Source organism: Panicum virgatum, chromosome 7N (assembly GCF_016808335.1).
Source record: "Panicum virgatum strain AP13 chromosome 7N, P.virgatum_v5, whole genome shotgun sequence".
In the NCBI taxonomy this organism is placed as follows: domain Eukaryota; kingdom Viridiplantae; phylum Streptophyta; class Magnoliopsida; order Poales; family Poaceae; genus Panicum; species Panicum virgatum.
The window spans coordinates 50211323-50235020 of record NC_053151.1 but is presented as its reverse complement, the minus strand read 5'-3'; the positions used below and the strand labels follow the sequence as shown (position 1 = coordinate 50235020).

General features: G+C 45.8%; 2 protein-coding genes and 1 long non-coding RNA gene across 4 annotated transcripts; 1 reads left to right on the top strand and 2 right to left on the bottom strand.

Annotated features, from left to right (window-relative positions):
- Window positions 1-681: 681 nt before the first annotated feature.
- On the bottom strand, window positions 682-6215 carry LOC120682155 (probable LRR receptor-like serine/threonine-protein kinase At1g63430). 2 transcript variants are annotated; one of them, XM_039963922.1, is made up of 13 exons: window positions 5474-6215; window positions 4864-5002; window positions 4374-4445; window positions 4145-4288; window positions 3896-4045; window positions 3495-3602; window positions 3350-3420; window positions 2817-3056; window positions 2528-2733; window positions 2328-2460; window positions 2083-2240; window positions 1659-1874; window positions 682-1379 (listed from the first exon to the last, which is right to left on the bottom strand). In XM_039963922.1, exons 1-13 carry the CDS (start codon window positions 5598-5600, stop codon window positions 1134-1136), a joined length of 2010 nt encoding a protein of 669 aa, XP_039819856.1. In that variant the 5' UTR covers window positions 5601-6215; the 3' UTR covers window positions 682-1133. The 2 variants fall into 2 exon arrangements, with proteins under 2 accessions (XP_039819856.1, XP_039819857.1); XM_039963923.1 differs by having other exon boundaries at window positions 698-1379; window positions 3356-3420; window positions 5474-6036.
- LOC120682156 lies at window positions 1226-1688 on the top strand. Its single transcript, XR_005678247.1, has 2 exons — window positions 1226-1410; window positions 1555-1688. It is a non-coding gene; the product is annotated as an uncharacterized LOC120682156 (long non-coding RNA).
- A 15178-nt stretch (window positions 6216-21393) lies between the features above and the next one.
- On the bottom strand, window positions 21394-22569 carry LOC120681398 (DBF4-type zinc finger-containing protein 2 homolog). The gene is made up of 2 exons (XM_039962885.1): window positions 22116-22569; window positions 21394-21413 (listed from the first exon to the last, which is right to left on the bottom strand). Exons 1-2 carry the CDS (start codon window positions 22567-22569, stop codon window positions 21394-21396), a joined length of 474 nt encoding a protein of 157 aa, XP_039818819.1.
- Between the last annotated feature and the right edge of the window lie 1129 nt (window positions 22570-23698).

Genomic DNA, 23698 nt, shown 5'->3' with positions numbered 1-23698 from the left:
TATGACGAGTGTATGTGTATGTGTATTTGTTTGACGAGTGTACCGTGGCCCCTTTTGAAAGAGAATAGTGCTCGGCTGGCAGAATGAATAGTGCTCGACTGGTAGAATGAATAGTATTTTGTGAGAGAGAATAAACCGTAATATGCCAGCCTTGCACTGCTCATCTGCCAGCCGAACAGGCTGGATGTTACCATAGCCCCTGATTTAATTTATAGTATGCACTGTTACCATAACCCCTGATTTAATTTATAGTATGCACTAACTATGTTCAGCTACAAACGTTGCTTGCCATGGTACGCTTTTTTCTTGGCCTGTCGAGAACGTGGCGCTACCTCTGGAGACTGGAGGTGGAGGCTACTCGCAGCGCGCGTCGTCGTCCATTGCCCTTCATCCGCAGGAACCAGAGAGGCACAGATGGCTCCCCGCGGCGCCGGCCCGCCCAGCAGCACCACGTGTGCGCGCCTCCGCAACCCGCCGTCTGCATCCTGCCACCAACATTTCTCTCCGCGCAATGCCGTTCCATCACACGATCCGCACACGCACCAGATGTCGATTTCAGACCAAGCGGGGACACGCTTGATCAGATATTCAGATGGGCTATACTACTCATGCTCCACGCAACAAGAAAAAAAAAACAAAGCCTGCTCTGCTCAATTCAGATACCAGAAAACACACCATGCCATTCACAAGGCGACACTGACACTAATTCTCCTTCAGTTATGCAGAATCTCTACACACTACTACTGCCATTCACAAATCACAAACACAGGTCTCAGCAGGCCACCAGCAGCACTACCTGAATATATATACCTGATGATCAATCTCAATCTGTAGGGGCCAGGGGCAACCGAGATGCCACACAACTTCCTCATTCAGACATGACAGGCGACAGCATCGCACATAAGTACACTCGCAATGCCTCCCCCGCACACCATCATCTATAACAACTCGTACTACATCAGTCGAAACAAATCAGTGTCGTGCGCGAACCTGAGCAGCTCCCGCTCCTTGGCTGCAGCCAAAGGTAAGGTTCCTTCTCTCTCACTCTCTCTATACGTCAAGCAGACAACCACGGCTAACATATATCAGTGTGCGTGACGATGGATTTACATGGTGACGGGAAGGCAGGCATGTCACAACGCCAGCGCGAGCTCGGCCCACGCCAGCGACGACTCCTTGAGGATGGCGGCCGCCGACAGGTCGATCCCGTTCTCCAGCACGCCCGTGATGATCTGCATCGACGGTCTCTTGGAAGGGTCAGGGTCGATGCACCGGCTCACCACGCTGCACAGGACCGCGAGGTCCTCCGTCCTCACGTTGCTCAGCTCGGGGTCGACTAGCTTCCCGATCTCCTCGGGCTGCTGGAGGAACTTGGTAGCCTGCGTAAAGAATCAGAATCAGCAGTGAGATGTGAGCACATTTCTTTTTTGCCATGAATGGCCTCTTTCAGTTAGTAGTAAGCGTAATGCTTCTGAACCCATGTTTTTTCCAACCTGCAGTCCCCCATTTATACTTCTGAAATTCCCATTTCTACTTCTGAATTTTCTTTTGCAGTCTACTTCATGGTGATACGAAATTAGGATTGTGGAGCAAGCTTGCTTAGCTTTTTATGTAAATCAGCAGTGCCGGAAATAGATAAAGGACATAGATGGGCTTACCCAGTCAACCAGATATCCTTTATCCTTGCAGTATGGGAGCCGTCCACTGATAATCTCCAGTAAAATCACCCCGAAAGCATAGGTGTTGCCTTGGATATCTGCATGTTTATCCTCCGCAGAATCCCCATGGCCGGGGAAAGAACCTTTACTATTGAAGTGGCTTGGAGCCTTCTCATGTTTTGAAAACATCATTTTCCAGCATTCGAAATCAACCAGCTGCAAAGAGACACAGAACAGGAAAATGATTGTTTTGCCAAGTTGGTGAGTATTTAAACGTAGGATAACTAAAAAATATTAAATGTAAGACAACCAAAAACATGCAGAAGACAATATCATGTTATTTCTGAAGAACAGAAAGGAAAGTAGTTTTTGATGGCTGAATCAATTAATGCGTACTATGTACTAGCTTATGTGCAGAATATACCTTTGGCGTAAAATCTTCTGTAACGTACACAGAATTCGAATTCAGCTCAGATATAGCAAATGGGGGCTGCAACTCGGTATGCAAGTATCTTAGACCCTGGGCGATCCCAATGGCTATTTTCATCCGCCTGAGCCAAGATAACTGGGCTCCATCTCCATCTAAAGAAAAACGTCCCCAATAAAATCTATTAGACATGAATGCCTAGGCTGCAGGTAACTACAAAAACAATAGAGCGGACGGCTTACAATGTAGATGTTCAAATAAGGTCCCATTTGATGCATACTCAAAGACTAGCATCCTTGAGAATGGATCACTCTCTCTGCAGTAGCCTAGAAACTTTGCTATATTCTCATGATTCAATCTTGCCAGATCAATAACCTGAAAAGTCATCCCGTTTAATTTCAAGGAAGGGAAGTGGTTGCATCCCATAATGACCATAACTTACCTTGTTTTGGTAAAAGAGTTCATGGTGGCTAGTCCAATGACCTTCAAATGCACATAATGATATGACGGAAACTTCAGGCCCATCCTTCATGGTTCCTTTGTAGACTACTGTCTCAGGAGACGAGCCAATAATGTTGCTAAAATCCTCACAAGCTACTTCAAGCTCCTGGCGACTTAGTTTTGGTAAACTTTTCAGCATATCAGAATCTGGAGAGAACATGGATACATCAACAAAGTACATATTAACTTATTCATTGACTGTTGTTTTGGGCAGTGAACTTAATACTAACCGATCAACACTGTTATCTCATCGCTCCAACTCTTTGATCGATTCCATGAGGATATTCTTATAGAAGGCTTCAGCTTGCAGCTTCTGGAAGCAGTAACAATACCAGTAATCACAAAGACAACCAGAAGAACTCCAGTTGCAATTTCTAAAACAAGAAGCCAAGTTGGTTGCTGCATTCTTTCATGCTTATGTACAGGATGTTTGGATCCATTTATGCCACCTCGCTGGCCAGTAGAACCACCTACACCAAAAGAGTATATTCATGTTCAGTGGGAGTTGAAAAGTGATCTTGGGAGACTACAAAGTGTTAATTATATAGACTGTGGCGTAAGTGCATGGAAAAGAAATTGGTACCTAGCATGACAAAATGATAGAAAACTAACAGAAAACATATAAAGGTACAGCAGGGATAGTGTCAACAGATGTTTAGTATTTCAGTGATTAAAACATTCCACTCAGGTACAATATACAAAAGTAGCCGGAATGTATCCATTTATAATGATTCATCGGGGTTGTAGAAAACAAAAAACATACTTATACAAATTTGCAAAGCTCGCTGTTGGTTAGAGTACTCATCCTGGAAGCAATTCCCTTGGAAACTTGACCTGCAGAAAGGCCTTGTAAATGGGCAAACTTAATGACATACAGAAATTGTAGCAAGTATATCACGTAAAAGTACCTTGGTAGATATTTCAAGCAGGGTGGAATTTTTCCGACAAGAAAGTTGTAAGAGAAATCCCCAACATATAATCGGGGAGAAGGGCATAGTCCATTGTGAGCTGTGGATCTGATAGAGCAAACAAATACTAATTCAGATAAAGTAACACAATATCAGGACATTGCTCGTTTGCTCTGAAGTTAATATATTTCTTTTGTTTTCCTATGAATCATGAATATTTTGATGACGCAAATTAAAATTCAATTTGGCTATACATGTATGCATTCCATTAATACAGAGTATAATAACAGAACTGTAACTACCTGCATTTGTTATTCTGGCAATTCTCTAAAATTTAATATAGATATCTCTGTTACAGTGTGGAGCACCACGCACAGGAGGAATTAGGAGAAGTCACCAACCCGATATTTGAAGTAGGAGAAAAACTGCCAGTATTGCTTCCCGGAATTGATCCCTTCAATCTATTCCTGTCCAACCTCAGCTCAACGAGGTTCTGTAGTTTTCCCAACTCCGATGGTATTTTCCCAGTCAACCCATTTGAATGGAAATTTCTACATGACATGAATGAAGAAGCAGCCTTTAGTTCTGATATCAAAGATGAAGCCACACTAGAAAGTAACAAATGCGAAAACAAGATAGATATGCCTTACATCACGCTCACGCTGCTCAACCCGCCTAACTCGGATGGAATAGGGCCAGTGAGCCGATTAACACTCAAATCCAGAACCCTCAAGTTCCTGAGCGAGCCAATTTGTTTCGGAATTGTACCAAAGAACAGGTTATGATCCAAATACCTGTTTAGAAAATGAGAGAACTTTAGAGAAACCGTATAGCTAACTTCATAAAAACTAGTTGAAACGACATAGAAAAGAAACATACAGCTCTTGCAAGAAGTTGAGCCGTCCAAGTTCAGGTGCAATGAATCCCTTGAGGGATGAGTTTGATAGCTTCCTGAAAGATGCAAAGTCCACATCACTAAGTCATTGACAGCAAATCCATTAGAAAAAGATTTTTACCTGATAAGCAAGTACAAAATGTTGTTGGGCTGTGCCTGTGAAGTGTGAATCAAACCTACTGAATACCGAGTAACATCTAACTGGCAAATCGCACTGCATCTTTTGAGCTGTTTGCACATGCAGTGACGGGCCAGTGGCAGTGGATAAGTACTACCAAGCAAGACTTCACTTGAACGCCTAATCCTACTGATACGAAGCTTAAGCAAATAAAGCTCCTTTTCACCTGTCGACTTAAGTACCCAGCAAAAAAATAGCAGGTTGTTGGTACTGGCCAGCTGCTAACTGGGTGCCGAGCACGAAGCAAAGAGACCGTGAGTGAGATCTAGGAGTAGGGGAGCGGCGGAGTTGCTTACAGTGAGATGACGGAGCCCTGCGGCGCGGAGCAGATGACGCCGTGCCAGTCGCAGGCGTTGCCGTCCGCATCAGTCCAGTCTGATAGCACGGAGTGAGGATCCTCGATGATTGCGCGTTTGAATGCCATGAGCGCCGACACTGGCACAATGAAATCCACGCGTCAGAGAGAAAAGATCAGGAATTTGACAGGAGCATAAGGAGACCAGAATGGGGAAAATTGAAATCCTAATTTGCTTAGCAGTTACTAGCAGCAGCAATTGGCATATCAGATGTTACAACAGTGGCACGAGCTCGCAGATCACAAAAATGTATGTGCAAAATGAAGAAGTATTCTTTTCGATTTTGCAAATTGAAGCTGGTGTAGTGAACTGGAATTGATTGTCGCAGGCGGTAATGCGGTTGCATTTGGCAAGGACGGATTTCTGAAGTGAACAGATCAGGACGCAAAATCTGAAGAAATCAGGAGGGAGAAGAGAAAAAGGAAGGAAACTGAAATTCCAGGAATGCAGGCAAAAAGGAGCAAATTGAGTCTGCAAGAATTCGAAAAGAAACCGCACAAATTCCCCGTGGAAAATGAAGAACGGAAACGGAGAAGGAAACAGCACTCACCGTCGCCGCTCATGGCAGAGGCGGCGGAGCATTGCAGGAACACGACCCCGCACTGCAAGGCGAGGAGGACCTGCAGGAGGCTCGGCACCGGCACCGGCGCGGCGGCAGCCCAGCGCCGCCCACTCATGTCGAAGCCTAAGCGGCGGCACTAAGCTAGTGGTGCCAAATCGGTAACCCCCAGCTTGATCACGACGAGTGAAGAGTCCAGGAGGGAGAGCGGCCGCGAACTGGTTCACGGAGCCATGGGTGGCGCGCCGCTGCTGGGCACCGCCGCTGCCGCACAGCACGGGCACATGGGGATGGAGGGCAGAAATGAGAGTGGGGGAGTGGAGTTGGTTGGGGAGTGGGAGCAGTTGGAGTAAAAGAGAGGAGGAGGAAGGCGAGCAAGGGAAGCAGCAGACTCCGCCGGGGCCAGGGGCAGCGGCAGAGGAGGAAGAGCGAGAGGGAAGCAGAGGATGTAGAGAGAGAATGTCGTGTGAGGGCAGGATCTAGCGCGAGGAAGGAGGCGGCGGAGGAATTAAATGGCGGCTCGGTGAGAGAGAGAGAGAGAGGAGGAGGAGGAATCAGAGGAGGAAGGTGGCGGACTAGTTATTGCGCGCGCTAGTCTAAGGTAATCTTGGCAGCAGCGAGCATAATCAGGGATTATGTTATGTTATAATGAGGGCATCAGCATCTCTCTCTTTTCTTAAGACTGCCAAAGGCATGGAAGTATTAGCGCTAATTGAATCTCCCTGCTGCCATTGGGGGGACTCCTGTCTCTTCGCCTATGAGGAGATCTTTTCCTTTTTTTTAAATTTTTTTGCTCCATTTGATCTCTGGTTTGATTCGCCGGAAATGTGTGGTTTTGACTGCTTGCTGGTACGTCTTGGTGACCTCTCTCCTGTTCCTTTTCGTGCACCACCTGTGGTCCTCCAATTTCTGAATCTTCTTCTTGCCTTGACATGGGCTGGACCATGAAAATGTACGCTAGCCATTGTTCGAAAAAAAATTGTACGCTAGACATACGCAAAGAAAACGTTTTTCTTCGAGGATTTGATGAAGGGATCATCAGCTGTCAACTGAGAGTAATTTTAGATCAGATGTGTTTTGGTAACAGAGATGTTGTTTGTTGGGCACGTACGTACTGTACATGGCTGTGTCAATCGTCGACAGGAATGCGAATGGGATGCTATGGTTGCAGTGAGCACCAGTGGAGGGGAAGGGGAGGGCAAGACTATCCAGGACAGCACGGCAGTTTCAGTAACTAGTTTTGTCTGGACCCGTGTCTTGTTGCACTTGACGCTCACAGGCATGATACAGTAATGAATACTGTAGATCAAATTCTGGGAAGATACAGGAGGTAGGTTGCAGCTCCGTTCAGTTCCAGCGTTGGCTTAACCTCCCGTGATTTCGTTAACAAGAATCTTTTCCTGCTCCCGGCAGTTTGCATTGGTGCTAGGATTTGAATTTGCCCGTTGCCTTGCCCCCTCCAGCGCTGATTGCTTACGTTGCTTACGGTTAGGGTTGCATAACTTGGGGGATCGACGGACAACCGAGCGGAAACATGGTACCCTTCCCGGAGGTCAGGACACGCGACAGCGAGGAGAGGACGAAGAAGAAAACCGAAGCGAGGGCAGGCAGGGCGAAAAGGCAGGCGGTCAGGCGGACGCCGCCATCCGATCCCAGAGCCAGACTCATCTGTACAAGCGAGGGAAAAGCTGCCTGCCTGCAACCAACGACGGCGTGTCCCATCAACAATCGTGCATGCATGGATCGCCACGGCGATCATCGATCGGCCATGGCAGATTGATAGTTGGGCTGGTACTAGTAGCAGTGGAGGACAAGACAGTGGCCATGGCGGCAACAACGAACGAAGGAACCTAACCGTGCTGTTGCTGCCGTTGCGGCCAGGCCACCGGCGCACCTTACCAACCGGCAGCCGCTGGCCCGGATCGCATCGGATCGTCCACCCACCGCAAGGGAAGGAAGGAAAAAGCACCAAGCGATCGAAGCGAGCATTCAAGGCCGTCCGCTACAGTTTTCCCTTCCCTTGTACAGTGGAGTACTATGCATTTTTAGCTGCCACCGTCAGGACTGGACATGAAGAGTACACTGTCTCTTTCACTCAATCACTCGGATACCAGCTCCATAGGAGGAGGATTTCTCTTTCTTTCGTTCCCCTCCGAGAAACTAGCAAGTGGCTCGCGCTAATAGCGCGGGTCCTTTGAGACTATATTTTTATGTCTGTAGAGTTTGTGAAGATAACCTATTACTCCTTTCTCGAGATGGAAATTCAGCCTTTCGACTGGTGTATCACGATAGTTGAGATCAAACTGGAATAGCCTTCATCATGTCTTATTTGTTGATATCTTATCTCTAGGTATTTCTTGATCTCATTAGTTTCATTTTTTTATGTGTTTTCTTTAAGTAACCCTACTACATAGTCAACTTCTTTATGAATGTACTTGAATAGGTATTTGATAGACCTAGACCTTTTGCGCCACTCCACATTAATAAGAGCTTGGAATTTGACCAGGAGATCCCTATTGCAGGATACGACAAATCTGTTGTCTAGTGTAGTTTTCCCTTTTTGATTTGTTTCTCATTCTCTCTCCTCTTGTACACTTGAAATCCTTCTTCATCGATTGTTGTTTCTGAGTTGTATTTTTTTTGGAAAATGTTTGGTGCATTTGTTGTCCACCATGCATGGAGATTTTGTGTTTGCCTCTCCACAAGGTACGTGCATCATGTAATTTTCCACAGCTACATATGCTTCTGGGTCTTCATCCTTGTCTGGTATCTTTGAGCATATTATATCATCAATCTAGGATGGATCATGGCATTTGCTTTTGTCCTTAAGTAATATCAATATATGTGCTTGTGGGAGACCTCTTTTCTATATCTCTATTGTATATAGCACTGTATTAAAATTTCAAATTTGTTAGATTTTTTATCATTGCATTTTATAGATAACATAAAACATAGTAATATATTAATTTTTTTTGGATCTCACCTGATGTTAGTTTTTCCAAATCTTTTTTCTTGCACTATGTCCTGTAGTAGCCACTTTAGTTTAATCATGAACACCTGGTCTACATTATCGGGCCGTTCAGCTGGTTTTTGTTTGCTTCCTATTTCATCTAGCACGTACATCTGTCCGCTTAGGTTTGGGTATCCTGCCCAACGGCGTATGACCATCACATCTTGGAAGTTTTGTATCTTGTTTCGTATACTTCCTGTGAAAGTTAAAGGTAGCAGTATCCTCTTTCCAACATATTCTGCTTTGGTGTAACCCCTTGTAGAGATAAGACATTAGCAATGATATAGATTGGTCAGGGTGATGATGAAGGTAGTATGCATGAAATTCAAACATAGATATGTTGTTCCTTTTGTATGTAACTCCATCCTTTTATTGTTATGGTATTTTAGTGTTGAATCCATCTTCTCTGCACGGGAAGAGCAGTGAGTATTGCATAGACATGAATTTTGGGTGGATTTCTGATATCCATTTAGGCCTCATATCTTTGTATTCAATAATGTCACGCCCTTTGGCTTCATCTGTTGGATCCTCTATGACCGGTGCTGCAACCTCATCTGCTCCTAGCAAGCTGTGTGTCCCGTTTCTGTTTCAATCTACTATTAGCTTAAGAGTGTAATCATGGTAGTCTAGGTTTTTGAATCTTTCCCGGGCCATTCGAAATGATTGAGCCAAGACATTATTCTCATCTAGAATGCTCTGAAGGCCAGCTACAATAGTAGGGTTAACTGGTGTTTTTTCATTCGAACTTCTCAATGCGGCTATCCTATTTTGTACCTCATTCTCTGTATTGTAGATGTATAGTTGTGCCCAGCGTGGCTTGGTACCTTCTTTAGGTAGTAGAGTTCCATTGTGATGATAATTTTGGTCGTGAATGCGGGATACATATGGCTCATATGTAATAAGTTTATTTCTTTGTCTAACAATCCCTCCTGTGAATGTCAATGAGAACATTGAGTAGTAAGACCAGATGTTTTCTCAGAAGCATTTTAAATTTTCCCCTTCACCATTCAAAAGATTTTCAAGATAATAGGGGGGGTGTTGGTGTGGAGGTAGTCTGATTTTTCCTTATTTGCAGCACATTCCAAAAGCTGGCCTTTTAGTTGCTAGTTTGGGTCTTGGTTTGTCCTCGTACCATAGGAGAGCATTGTAGTGTTCACATTTGTATTTTGGCTTTCCAAACTTCCATATATTACTTTCAGTACCACCCATCTTCTCTATTTCGCTAGGTGCTTGGCTACTTTTCTCTTGATTTGCATCTTCATTGCCTATTCACGTATGCTTTGGATTCCTCTTTTGTTTAAGTATTGATTTCACCTTGGTCGTTTTCTCTATTGTGCATGCTCTTTTATTGCCCTTTTTGAGGTTTAGTTGTTCCTTCCTCCTCTTTCTATTCTGCTATGCTCTTTCTTTTTGTTGGTTTGCCATTTTTCCTATTTTAGATATAAAATTAAGGCAAAAGGAAAGGAAATTTGTACATATTTGCTTGTTATAGAATTTTAGTTGTTGCTACTAAGATATTGTTACTATAATTGAATTAACAAAAAATTTCATGAGATGTATTTGCAATGCATAGTAGCATGCATGAAAGAGAAGTAAAAAGTGAGGTATTAAAAATTTATATATCTAGGCATATTATTGTTTTGACAAACATTAATTTGCATGATATGTATATGCAGTGTAGCAACAGGCGTGAAGGAGAAGAGGTTGGTGTATATACTCCAATTGAAATTTTTATCTCCCACGAAATATTGTGGTTGCAGGTAACTTGTTCAATGAACAGTGATGTTACAAATCAACATGCTTGCGTAAGGAGCCAGTAAAAAAAAATATGATTTTTGATTTTCGGACCAGAACATGAACTTTGAAAATTACCTGTCTTTCGTTGGTTGTTGATGGAAAAAGATAAGTTGTAGCGGTAATATAGATTGTTTAATACCTATTTGCAAAGAGATGATGCTACTTGAATTCCTGGCGAGTGGAGTGTCAGCCGAGAAAAAATTCAAAGCAACTTGGCGCAAAAATGTAGTGGCGATGCAAAAAGTAAGAACTGTTGCGCAAGAACGTGTTGGCAAAACGTGCATAAAGCTCGTAGGTTTTGTTCTTGTTTGAAATCTCCTAGGTGGGGGCATCTATTTATTTACTTGGCTGGAACCATTTTCTTACCCGAGTTCTATATCTTGATTTATAAAATATGTACATGCTATGCTATGGAATATGAAAATATTTTTAATAATTGTGTTCAGCCAATCAGGTTCTTTGGTCACGGCTAGACTTTTTTTTCTGTCCGTGTCATATACAGACCAGTCCCCTTCCAAGTACACATACGTACATGCTATGGAATATAAAATATTTTAATAATGATTGCTATCGTTGCATCTTAATTGAATTTGGCATAGACTCTTCAAATTACTTTAAACCGTTGGATCTTCATAAAATCCGACGGTGTATATTTTTCTCATTTTTTCAATTAATGTGGGAATTTTTAGACCCTCTCGGCGAACGTGGTGGCTTCTTTTAACACTCTCTTAATAATATAATAGATAGATACCCGCCAAATTAGCCCGTAGAGCCCTAGTCAAGATACTATTTGTCTGAATTCCTGTGTGCGTCTCAAGATCGATGCATGGGGAAGAGTAATAATATGTAATGACATAAAAAATGCAACACCCTGCAGTCCGTATGATCCCTTGGGTGGAATTACTGAATTAGCACTTGCCACTTTGTACTGCATTAGTGCATGTCGTATACAAATCCGGGTCCTGGCCGTTTGAGTAATTTGGAAGCGACCGGCCTTGAAGCGGGCAGACACCCAGATGGCTGCCTCCTTTCTGACACCACAATACCTTTTGTGTGCTCTCATGTGCTTGCTTAAAGCCATATAAATATAGATAACATTTTATTTCCTTCAGATGGTGGGTACTGGTAGTGGTGGCATATATATGTAAATGCAGGCCAAGGCAGCTCATGCTGTCATGGATGCATATAGCACTATCATTGCAGTGAGCACCATATTTTTAGATAATTGATAAAATATTCAGCCTCTACGTCTAGAGACATACACAGCCCCAAATATTACAACGATTATGAAAAAGAGTAACAACTGTTCACAACTAAGAACAACGAACTAGCACAGCCTATATAAGTGCTTCCAACCACCGTTAGCCTGCTCCAACGAGACCATCTCAATTCTAGTGCTCAACGATGATAGTAAGTTCTTGTTGTGCTCATCCCGCTACAACTGCGCACAAAAACGTAGCCAGTACGTTCCCCTGAAAATAACCTGCAGAATAGAGTTATATTTAATTTTATAAAAAATAATGTCATTGCAGGTATTCCAGATGGCCCAGCATAGAGCAGCGACCCCAACCCAAATCAAATCCCTAATCTTAGTATTTTGATTAGAGAGCCAAGAACCAAATAAATGTCTAATGGATTTGGGTTGAGTTAGACCTGTAGCAAGATACACCATCCTCCAAACCATTCTAGCAAAATGACAATCTAGGAACAAATGTTGGATTGATTCATCTAGATTACATCCAACACATTTATGGCTGCCTTCCAGATTTTTTTTATGGCCTTGTTCGGCTGGGAGATTCAGCCAGCCACAACAGTATTTTTCTCTCACGCCAAATCAGCCAGCCATCCAGCCAGCCACCAGCCGAACAAGGCATATGTCTGAAAGGGGTATGAGTATTAATTAAATGCAGATACAAAGAGCGGACCGTAAATAACCCAGATTTGGTTAAGTTCCATCTGAAAGAATCCGACCCATCCACTAGATTAAAAGGTGCTATCTGTGCTACAAGATTAGACCAGTCTCTCAGCTTAGGTCCCAACAACGTTCTCCTAAAAGAAATATTAAGAGGTTGAGAAGCCATAATTTTGGCCACCGTCGCATGAGGATCTCTCACAATATTATAGAGAGATGGGTACCTATCCTTGAAAGACATATTGCCTACCCAAGTGTCTTCCCAAAACCGCGTGGCACTTCCATCCTTAATCAAAAAGGTGCCATTGGTTAAGACCTCATCTTTAATTTTCATAAGTCCCCTCCAAAAATGAGAATCATACGGTTTAGCCTTAACCTACGTTAAAGATTTGAACCGCAAATACTTGTTCTTCAGCAACTCTTGCCACATACCATCAGTGTTAAGCAAGTTCACAATCCATTTTGCTAGAAGGCATTTATTTTGTATTTGGAGGTCTAAGATGCCTAAGCCACCCTGATCTTTAGGGCGACAAAGGATGTCCACCATATAGTTCAAGCAAGTCATTAGTTTGTCCTTCAGCCGTCTACCTCGCAGGACGTCCTTGTAGCGGCGTCTCATTTTTTGGAGCAGGTGGCCAAGAATTTTTTTGCCCGGACACATAGGTGGCGGTCTAGTCTTAGGATTGACAGTCATTAGTTTGTCCGGTTTTGTAAGACTTTTGTAGGCTGTGTGCTTTTTCGGCAGAGGTCGGGAAAATTTCAAAATGATGTATCACCTTGATGTATCACTTTAAAATTAATAAAGTTCCCTTTTCAAAAAAAAAAGTTCAAGCAAGCGGGAAGAAGAAGAAAAATCAGGCCCTCTGCGGCTTTTGGCAAAAGGATGCAGCAGTAAACCATTGCAAGAGGAGAGGAGGATATCAGGCTTTGTCTTTCATCTCTGAGACGGCACATTTTCTGGTCGGGGCCCTTGTCTGTGGAGTAGGAATAGCCGAATAGGACGGCACACCACCTAAAGATCTCATGGCTGTGTCTCCAGCTCCTATGATGGCGCAAGGCATGCGGTAGTCGCAGTACTGTAAGGCCCCAGGGGCACATGACCAACCGTGTCTTTATTTTGTATACTCATCCAATCACAAATAGTAGCTGTTAATATATTAATTCAGTAAGGTACGACTTTGTCCACCAAGTCAGAAAAATATTAATTTAAATGGAAAAGTTATGAATTATGAAATTATTTTTCATAATGAATTTAGTAGCTAATAACATCAACTTTACGTCGCCGAACTATACATAGCTTTAGTTATTGACGGCAAAGCCTAAACAAGTTTTACTTAGAACAAACATAAAACTAAACAAGTTTTACTTAGAACAAACATAAAACTATTGGAATCTACTAATCTAAGGGTAACACGAGGAATTCAAGTTTGACCGCTTGTTTATTCCAGGACAACATCATTTGTTTTAAGCTACCGGTAAATAGTGATGTAATATGAGGTTCTTAGTCATCACCAAAGGTTGGACCATGAACATCTAGACATTCAAAAGGTTTATTTGTAGATTCGATTATCCTATTAAAAAATTGTTTCTCTAAGGAAAAAAAAGTAAAAGTAGCAATTAAGGAACCATTTAATTTGAGACTTGATTTTCTCTTAAGAAAACAATGCAATAAGTGTGAGTACTAAAGTATCTTTTCCCTACAAAAGGGAGCACTCACACTGTTGGTTTTGTACAAGTGTTGATGCATGTATTCAAAGCAGCTAGGCATGTGGTCGACGATCCCTTTGGTTTGGTCCAACCTCGCTCATCGCTCGCAATAATCATCTTCCTTTCGGTCTCTGATGTTGGCCTCTTTTAATACCTGCACTGCACCTGCTCTTCTCATCCATGGATCGGAGCTAGTATTAGCCTTGAGTCGACCTGGCCTAGATCCTGCAGCAGCAATTGCAAAAATGGTCCCGCGTACGTACGTGCTGTGAACAACCAGCCATCCGTCACCCACCTCACCTCGATCTCTCTCTTCTCTCCAGCCGATCACACCTCCTTTTCCACGCTCACAAAATCTGAGCTTAGTGGTGTCACCCCAGCTAGATTGTAAAAAATTCAGAGGCTGGGATGCAGAGTCATCCTGCATGCTTAGTGTTGTCACCGTACCCCAGCTAGATTGTAAAAAATTCAGAGGCTGGGATGCAGAGTCATCCTGCATGCTTTTTCGCGAACGATGCAGTCAGGCATGCTGAATTGCTGACTGGTCAGTCTAGCTATGCATGTTGCAAGTATATGATTAGACTGCACTGACCACAGCACCGTGGTTTTGTTAATTGAAGAGCAAGTGTACTTAGCAATGATCGTCTGTGTAGGAAACAGAGATGCTGGTGGCCTGATGGGCTTTCAAGCGGCGTTGCTTTTGGAAAGCAGCCCGCGCTGCTGGTAGTTTAATTTATAATGGAGAAAAGGAAGGGCCACGAGGTGGGTGGTAGACAAAGAAAAAGGAGGAAAAAGAAGCTTTTTTTTTTTGTTGAGGCAAGGATGAAAAAGAAGCTGCACGATGCTTCGTCTTATATTATATTTGTACTGCTAGCTAATAAGTATACATAGCAGGAAATATTACATACATTCTGCACCTCTTAAAACCGTCATCTGAAATCAAGGCAAGCTTGTTTTTTTGTTAGTCTTTTTCATTACATTCGCTGTTTTTCTTTCTTTCTTTTGGGTGACACATGTAAAGTAGACAGTTCACCGCTGAAAGGAAACCAGACTCACAACTAATAACCAACCATGTATCTTTCTTTCTCCAGTTTGTTAGTTTATTATTCCCCCACGATGGTATATCACTAGAGGCCATGCAGTAGTGTGATTGTGTGAAGCCTAAGCAAGCATACTTTCATGACATGCATGTTTCGAGGAATCCCCTTGTCAAGCAAGCCGAGGATATATTTCTTTCAGTTTCAGGAACTGCATTGCAAGACCAAACTGCACTTCAACGCACACCCCACCACCACCTGCATCGGGCACCGTCACTTCCAATTGCTCCCTTCCCTTCACGTACAAGTGAATATCATAACACGCATAGTTTCTCCCTCTCTTGCAGCTGAAAGGAAGGCTGCTGCATATTCTTCAAAAAAAAAAAGAAGAAGGAAGGCTGCTGCAGACTCCAAGTCCTACATAACACGCATAGTTTCTCCCTCTCTTGCAGCTGAAAGGAAGGCTGCTGCATATTCTTCAAAAAAAAAGAAGGAAGGCTGCTGCAGACTCCAAGTCCTAGTAGAGAAAGTAAAGAAGTGTAGACCAATTCAGTATGTAGCTGGAATTCATGCTAATTCATTCCAGTGGTGAGAACCTGGACTTGAACTCCAAGTCAGACTAGTCCTTGTTGTGCACTCGCTCGCTCATTTGGGCTACAGCTGGAGCTGGGGGAAAGACTGGACGTCGTCATATGCACGGTGGATATAGGAGTCTAAAGGACAATAGTTTGGTAGTTGGTACGTACTCCATCTCGAGGAATGGACTGTCCCCTCTGTCACAGTGCCACTGATGACTGCTGCTAAGTAAAGTGCTGTAACTCCTACATCTCGCAGTTTGTCGTCCAGAAAAGTCAGTACTGAACGGTAAAGAATGATCGAGAGTGCTCATCCTACGTGGATGCGGATCAATTCGCTTGTGAGCTCTGAAGAATTAAGAAATGATAGCTGCTCCTCAGTAGACAGGAGCAGTCAAAAGGCATGCAGAAACAAGAAGAGACGATGCCAGCCTCTGCTTTTGATGCATGGCTTCCTCGGATGGAAGAACGATTCTGGGAGCAGGACCGGCAGGTGACGCCTCCACGCGTTTTCTCTTGTGCCGTGAAGCATGGGATCGGAGGGTGTGTTGTGTTGTGACCACCGTTGCTTTTGCGGTTTTGCCCTTTGGAGAAAGACAGAGAGGCTTCAGGTCGCCATGGATTGTTCGTTGCATAGATTCTCCAGGTCAGGGCAGACTTGGGAGCAGCGAAATCAGGCCTGGGCCTTAGCCTAAATCCGATCTGATCCCACTGCGACTCCGTGGAAATTTGGTTCAGAAGAATAAACTGGGTTAAAGATTTCAGGTGGATGAGACCCTACACACTTGACATGATGACATCAGGCCTGCACGCAACACGGTACAAACACACCACAGGTACACATGAGAGGAAGCAGTAGCGAGGAGGAGGAAAAACAGTTTCCTGAGAGAGGCTTCTTTGCCTTCTTTCAGTTCTTTGACTACGGTGTGTTGCTGCAGCTTCTGTACTCTGGCGACATGGCCGCCATTGCTGAGAGGCCCATGGGCCCAACATACCTAAGGATGCAAATTAACAATCTTGCGCTTTTTTCTTTTTTTATATTTTTAAAAAATCAAAATTTCAAAAATATATGCCCGTTTTGAAAAATTTCAAATATACCCCGTCGTCCCCCTATAGAGCGACAGGCCCTAAGTGTATTTTTTTTTCAAATTCGCAACGAGGTCCCTGGGCAAAAAAAAATACAAGGGGGCATGTTGCCCCCCACGGGCGACAGGGGCCTGTCGCCCACCCCAGGGGCGACAGGGGCCTGTCGCCCGTTGGGGGGGCGACAGGGTCCCTCCCCCTATAAGCCCTGGCCGCCATACACCGCCATTCCCTTTGTTATTTGAGCCTAAAAATTCAGAAAAAAAGAGGGGTGAGGAGAAGAAAAGCGGCGAATAGTAGAATCATTCCCTTTGCCACTGGTATTGTAGAGTAATTTAATTTAATTAGTGCTATAGTAAAACCATTTAAGTATGAGTTTAATGATACTTTATTTTTTTAGTTACGTAGTAGTAAATTAGTTTAGAAAATTAGTACTACGCATTTATTATTACAATTGTTGTACTATTAGAGACGTGTTTATAAATTAATTATGATTTAGAATAGAATTTGGCATATGCAGTATAGAATTTGAGTGTCATCACGTAGTTATGAATACTTATACGTTGTAGTTCAATTTCATTCTTAGTTTTTACGGATTATTGAATAAGGTAGTGAAGTAAAGAGTATAACTCGATAAGTATTCTGTGATATACAGATATGTCGAGCAAGATGCAGTTTCAAGTATTTTATGGTGACTACAATGTTTTGTATGGGCCAAATGGAGTAGATCTTTCTGCCTTTAAGTGCACATCTAGCGCCATAGATAAACCTTTGGAAAGGAGTTTTGGTTCCATATGTAAGTGGCTGCAGCGTGGGTTCGGTGTTGATCCGTTGACACATGTGATCACCGTCCAGTCTCTTGTTAATTTGGAGGTAGAAAGTGATTCATGGGAATTAATGATGATACACAACACTGATGACTGGCAGAAATACATGCAAGCAGCTCTAGAGCGTGGGTGGCCTCTGGCCATTCTTGTTCAAATCCGGGAGAAGACACAAAATAAAATCCAACAGGGTGCAGATCAAGCAACTCCGAGTATGTATCCAGTAGTCATTTCGAGAATCGAATCTAGCCTTTTCAGTGTTAGGTCAGCTAGCCTCTTCACTGTGTTGTCATGTAGGCTTTTTAGGTGCATTTACACTCCACACTCCGGGTATCAGACCTTTGTGCGCCTATAAATACTCCGAAGTTTGTGAACTCCCATCAGCACTTAAACACCAAAGCTCATTGTATACCCAATGTCTGGAGGTGGGTCTAGCGGGAAGAATTACTACGGTTTTGGGAAAGGAAAAGGGGGAAGAAAGTGAGACCCCATAATATGGGAGGGGCCTCTTGGACATGATTCCTGTCCGGAACCAGTGTTTGAGTTTCCGCAGCACAAGAGTGAATTTACCAATGAAACTCCTCTTCGACAATACGATAACCGTAGAGAACTGTGGCCAAAATGCAGACATGGTGAGGACTGCTTAGTGCAGATGTGCACAGACGAGATGGATGGCGGTCGGCGTTTCTTTAAATGTCCACACGCATGGATAATACTCGGTTGTTTCATTTCTTTATCTTCAATGAGACACCTTACATGAAATTTATTTTGCAGTCTTCCGATGCTCCAGAAAACTGTGGTTTTACTAGGTGGGTCGATCCTGCACCAATTGATTCTGTTCAGGAGTTTATCGAGTACCTCCAGATAAAGATCTTTGATCTGGAATGCAAGGTGAACCATTATGAGGAAGTGAGCGAGGGTAACAAAGACGACGAAGTTGATGATACCAGCAATGCTGCCGGTTCACATGATGAACCATGCACTATTCCTTACTGCAACTGCCCTTGTCACAAGAAGAAGGGCCCTGCGCCTCCGGCACCACCGCCTGCACCACCTGCAATGGGTGGATACTGCGGAGAAGGCTCAACGCAGTTTGCTACGTGGGGTTACGGCTACTAGGACACCCTAGTGCTAGTGACATGCTGCATCGTTGTGTTTGTTCTGTTTTTTTTTAAATTACCTAAGGCATGTTAGGTTAGTCCGGAATCTGTTTACCGTAGTTTGCAACGGGTTCTGCCATGCCACTGCATGTGTGATGTGTGTTTCATTATCGTTGTATTATGATGTAAAATTTGATGGTTCACATTATGTAATGCATTTCTTAATTCTTATTTCTTATCGTTATATTAATTAAATGTGTGCTTTTTAGTATTCTAGTGACATGAAAAGCTCCGAGGGCCATGTCCGTGTCCAGCAGAAGGCTAAGAGGGTCCGACGCCCTAGGGGTGGTTAGATATATCTGATGTTTGTATCTCTGATGTTTATTTGTAATGAGATAGCTGTGGACCGCTTATTTATACACTTCAACGTTCGCCTCTGATCACTCTCGTATTTTCCATTACATAAAATAGATGGTATGTTTATACTTCGATGCTCCATTACGACTAAGTACGATTCAAACTCGACATTATGTACATGTCCAGTGAATGCAAGTTAGGTACGAGACATACATACAAGCATAATACAACATTAACAATACTAAATGCGAATACATCTTAAACCGATGAACATCATATGTTATAGATCATGGCATGAAATCATCTAGGTCGTCATCCCAGTTGACAGATGGTGGTGCTGCAGGTGGTGTAGTATGGCTCGACGAACCTCTTGGCTTTCCCTTTCTCTCTTTTCTGGATCTACATTCATGTACAGAGGGAGGAACATCATATGTTGGAGGCCATGGTTTGGGGGGCATGAAGTCATCCATGTTGTCATCCCAGTTAACACAAGTTTGTGCTGCAGGTGGTGCAACATGACTTGACGAACCTCTTGTCTTTCCCTTTGTCTCTTTTCTGATTCTAGGTTCATGTAAAGGGGGGAGGAACATCATGTGTTGGAGGCCATGGTTTGGGGGGCATGAAGTCATCCATGTCGTCATCCCAGTTAACACAAGTTAGTGGTTGAGGTGCTGAAGCATGACTCGACGAACCTCCGGACATCTGTTCTTGCGCAGGCCAAGTACTATCACCCGAAGATCTTATCCACCTCCTTCGTCTAGTTTGCGGCATAAGTCCACCGAAGATACATACACATTTACGGAAATTTGGTATCGTTTTGTTAATCAACTCCGTGTCCTCGGGGTAATCCTAGCATATAATTAAAAAACAATGTTACTGTTTCATAAATATGGATTCGAAATGACGGACGTGATTACAACTGAATTAGAGTTACCTTAATGTGCATCTCATACACCTCTTGCCGCATCCATATCTTACAAGAACTTTGTAAGAATCCAATGATATTAGGATGATTCGCTAGTTCACATACTGTCATGTATATCTTCCGACGTTCTAGCAGGTGTCCCTTTACATCTTGCGTCGTAATACCTCGAAATAATGTGAAATCTTTAAACTCTACTACTTTGGACAACACCATCTCTATCGTACCATCCGCTAACGGATCCAACTTCTTACTGATAACAAGATGGGTCATGATATCAAGTACTATACTAGATTTTTCTTCGGTCCATGAAAATCCTCCACAATTGGAGGCAACCATTGCCTTATGCTGCAATATCAATAAGGTACTTTCATAATTCTATTCTAATTCATAATTAATTTAAAAACAAGTCTGTAATAGTACTGAAATTGTAATACTAAACGAGTGTTCTAAAGCACCAAATCTAATTCAGATAATCCGCTAATTAAATTAAATTGTTATACAATATCAATGGATTCATACGGAAGTTACCGGTAGATCACAAGTTACCGGCGGCGCCAGGTGCTGGAAGACGGCGTCACGGCAAGAGCAGCAGAAGAAGAAGAAGTCGAGGGCGGAGCAGCAGAAGTAGGAAGACGAAGGGTGTAAAGGGGCCCCGAGCCATCACATCAGAGGAGCGGATGCCGAGAAGCCAAATCCTTCACAGTAAGACCAGAAGAGTCAAATTCGATGGAACAGGAATTGTCAGCGGTAAACTGGCGAATGGAAAGAAGGTTGTGAACCATCTAAGGAGCAACAAGAACATTAGAAAGACGAAAAGAGCCAGGAGCAGAACCCACGGCGGTGACAGGAAGGCAAGACCCATCACCAACCATGATGGAAGAAGGACAAGAGGGGTGTGGGGGTCGGACAGAAGAGAGGATACCGACATCTGGGGTGGTGTGGAAGGAGCCACCCGAGTCGGCGATCCACTCAGTGCTGACCAGCGGCGTCAGTCCCATGGTGCTGAAGGACTGCGCCAGAATGGCCTGGTCCCATCCCCCAGGCCAGGTCGGCTGCTGGCTGGGCTGAGCAGGCGGGGTCCAGGACGGCACGAAGAGGGGAGCAGCACCAGTGAATATGGCCGCCGGCTGAAGCTGAGGACGAGACCCCCCACCCGGACCCTGGAACGGCCACATTGAGATGCGCCTTGACCATGGGTTGCTGAAGGATGGACAGGGCGTACCTCCAGGGGCAGGGCAGGGGCAGGAGCGGGAGTCGGAGCCGGAGTCGGCACGCCCCGACGGCCCCCACCGGTACCCAGAAGCAAGGCCACCAGTACCACCACCACCCCGTCCCTCCCACCCCCCCCCCCCCGCCGACGACGTCCACGGCCCCCCACCTCCGGTCTGCTCAGCGGGAGCATCACCAAGGAGGGAGGCGGCAGGAGCGGCGGAGGAAGCCGGTGGAGCAGCAACAAGCGCGGTGGGGGTGGACGAGGACAATCCAGGCGCGAGACCCCTGGTGATCTCCTCGAGGGCGAGGTCGTCCCGGACCTGCAGGAAGGAGGGGAAGGGCCTCTGGCGGGTGATCCATGTCTTCAGATGGTCATAGGTGCTGCTCATGCCCTGCACGACATTGAGCACCAAGACCCAATCAGACATCGGACACCCGAGGTCGTGAAGAGCATCAGCCATGCCCTTCATCCGCCGGCAGAACTCACCAACGGAGAGGTCCCCATGCTCGAAGGTGCAGAAGGCGGCGTCGAGCCAGAGAGCGCGGAACTCGGCGTTGCCGAGGAACTGCCCCTCGAGCGCCAACCAGGCCTGTCGCGCGGTGCCACCGTGGGTCCTGACGAGGTCCTGAAGATCTAGGAAGATGGTCCCAAAGATCTAGGACATGGCGACGCTGTCGAGCCACAGCCACACCATGTCTCGTGCCTCGATCGGCATGTCCAGGAGGACGTGGTCATCGAGGGCGTAGCGGCGGAGGGTGAGGAGGACCTGGTCCTGCTAGTGTCCGTAGGAGGAGGACGTGGGGTCGAGAAGGACGGTGACCAGGGCCCTGATGTTCTAGATGCTGGCGGCCTGGAGGTGGAGCTGGGCGACCATGGGGTCGGTCGGGTCGGGCCAGGGTCCAAATCCAGAGGGCGGGCCTGGTGGGAAGAAGAGGCGCCGTGCTCGGCGACGACGAGATGCTGGCCGGGGGAGACACGGAGGTAGTGCTCCGCCTCGCCGACCCAGAGAGCGAGAGCATCGGCCGTGGCGCGTTCGCGCTCCCAAGTGAGGGCAGCCACGCGGACCCGCTCCTGGGCCACCGAAGCCTCCGACTTGGCGGCGAGGAGGTCCGCGGCGAGAGCAGCGTCGGCCTGTTGGCCACGGAGGGCGGCCACGGCGAACGGTGTATCCGCGGGAGGCATCCCGAGTCCAGACCACGCGGGCGTGAGCACGGCCGGCGCGGGGAAGACCTCAGGAAGGGCGGCGTCGGCGGCGGGCTGTTTGCCCACAGTGACCGCGGCGCGGTGGGCCGCAGTGGCGGCGGCGGGATCGACGGCCGGCGCTTGCAGCAGGGGCTGCAGGGCGGCTGGATCGGCGTCCGGCGACAGTCGGGGCAGTTGCAAGGCGGCGGCGGCGGCGGCGTCGTCGTCGTCGGAAGCTCCCGTGCCGGCGCCCCCGGCGGCCGGGGCAGGCAGATCCACGCCCTGGGCGGCAGAATCGGCGGCGGCGGCGTCACCCAGCGCGCCCGCGCCAGGATCCGCGCCCAGGACGGGCGGATCCGGCGCATGGAGGGCCGGCGGCGGGTCGGGGATGGGCACGAGGGCGGCGAGGGCTGCGGCGGCGGCGGGCGGCCACGGAGCGGGCGGGCCAGGCCACCGGCGGCGCAGCAGCGCGCGGGGCAGAGGAGGGGCCGCCGGCCGGCGCGACGGGTCTGGGAGCAGACCACGCGCCCGGCGTCGGGCCGGCGGCTGCAGCAGAGGAAGAGGAGGGAAGGGGAGGGAAGGAGGAGAGGGGTGGAGGCGCCGACGGCCGGCGGCCAGCCATGGCGGCGGCGGCGGCGGGCTGGAGAGGGAGGAGAGGAGAGAGACTATGATATCATGTAAGAGAGAATAGAGTGTTGTATTCCTCCATACTCTAGAAGGGTGGGTATAAACAGAATCTATACATGGGCCTTTAGATGGGCCGTAACACTGGGCCAACACATACACCAACAATTTCAGTTGGTGGAGCCATTGCAAACAAAGGTCAAAATTCTTACAGAGTGCATCAAACACCTGTGGAGAATAAAATGTGATCCCTCATTAAGCACTGAAAATACAATATAAGCAGTCCAGTTCCACGACAGTTGCATAGAGGTCACTGATGTAAACTAGCTAGGAGCATCACACTTACATACCACCATTTTTTTCTTCTGATAAGAGCAGCAGACAAAATTGAAACCATCATAATTTAAACACAGCGGATTGGTAAAGTAAAGAATCCTCAAACCAATTTGTTATTTGTCAGTACTCAAGAGTCAAGATAAGAGTTGTCAGCAGGCTATGGACCAAGGGACACTTTATCATATCTAACAAGTTACGGCATATGAAAACTACCACTGGATCCATCCATTCACACTATTCGGCAATTAAGCAGGGCTCCGATGAACTCCGACGGGTAGAATCAGCCCGGGAAGGGCCTCTTCCTCCTGATCTATCTTTGCCTGACCTCAAGCTCCCATCAAATCAATCCGTGTGTGTTCTTGTTCCTCATTTAGCCCCTTTTTGTCAGTGAACTGAAGAAAGCAATTTGCCGTTGCAACATTTGCAATTGCAACAGAGAACTGAAGATCTGAACATTTTTCCAGTCACTAGTTACAAAACCGAACACCTGCTCCAAGCCTCCAACAGGTCTGAACATATTTAGCCAGTTCGACA

Excerpts from the sequence above, each read along its gene's own strand:
- LOC120681398 (XM_039962885.1), bottom strand. The coding sequence starts at position 22,569 with ATGCGCCGGATCCGCCCGTCCTGGGCGCGGATCCTGGCGCGGGCGCGC. Across the intron at positions 21,414-22,115 it reads GCGGACCTCCTCGCCGCCAA|GGCATGAGCAGCACCTATGA; the intron begins GTCGGAGGCTTC and ends AATGTCGTGCAG.
- LOC120682155 (XM_039963922.1), bottom strand. The coding sequence starts at position 5,600 with ATGAGTGGGCGGCGCTGGGCTGCCGCCGCGCCGGTGCCGGTGCCGAGC. Across the intron at positions 4,046-4,144 it reads TTGAGCAGCGTGAGCGTGAT|AAATTTCCATTCAAATGGGT; the intron begins GTAAGGCATATC and ends CATGTCATGTAG. Across the intron at positions 2,461-2,527 it reads AACTCTTTTACCAAAACAAG|GTTATTGATCTGGCAAGATT; the intron begins GTAAGTTATGGT and ends ATGACTTTTCAG.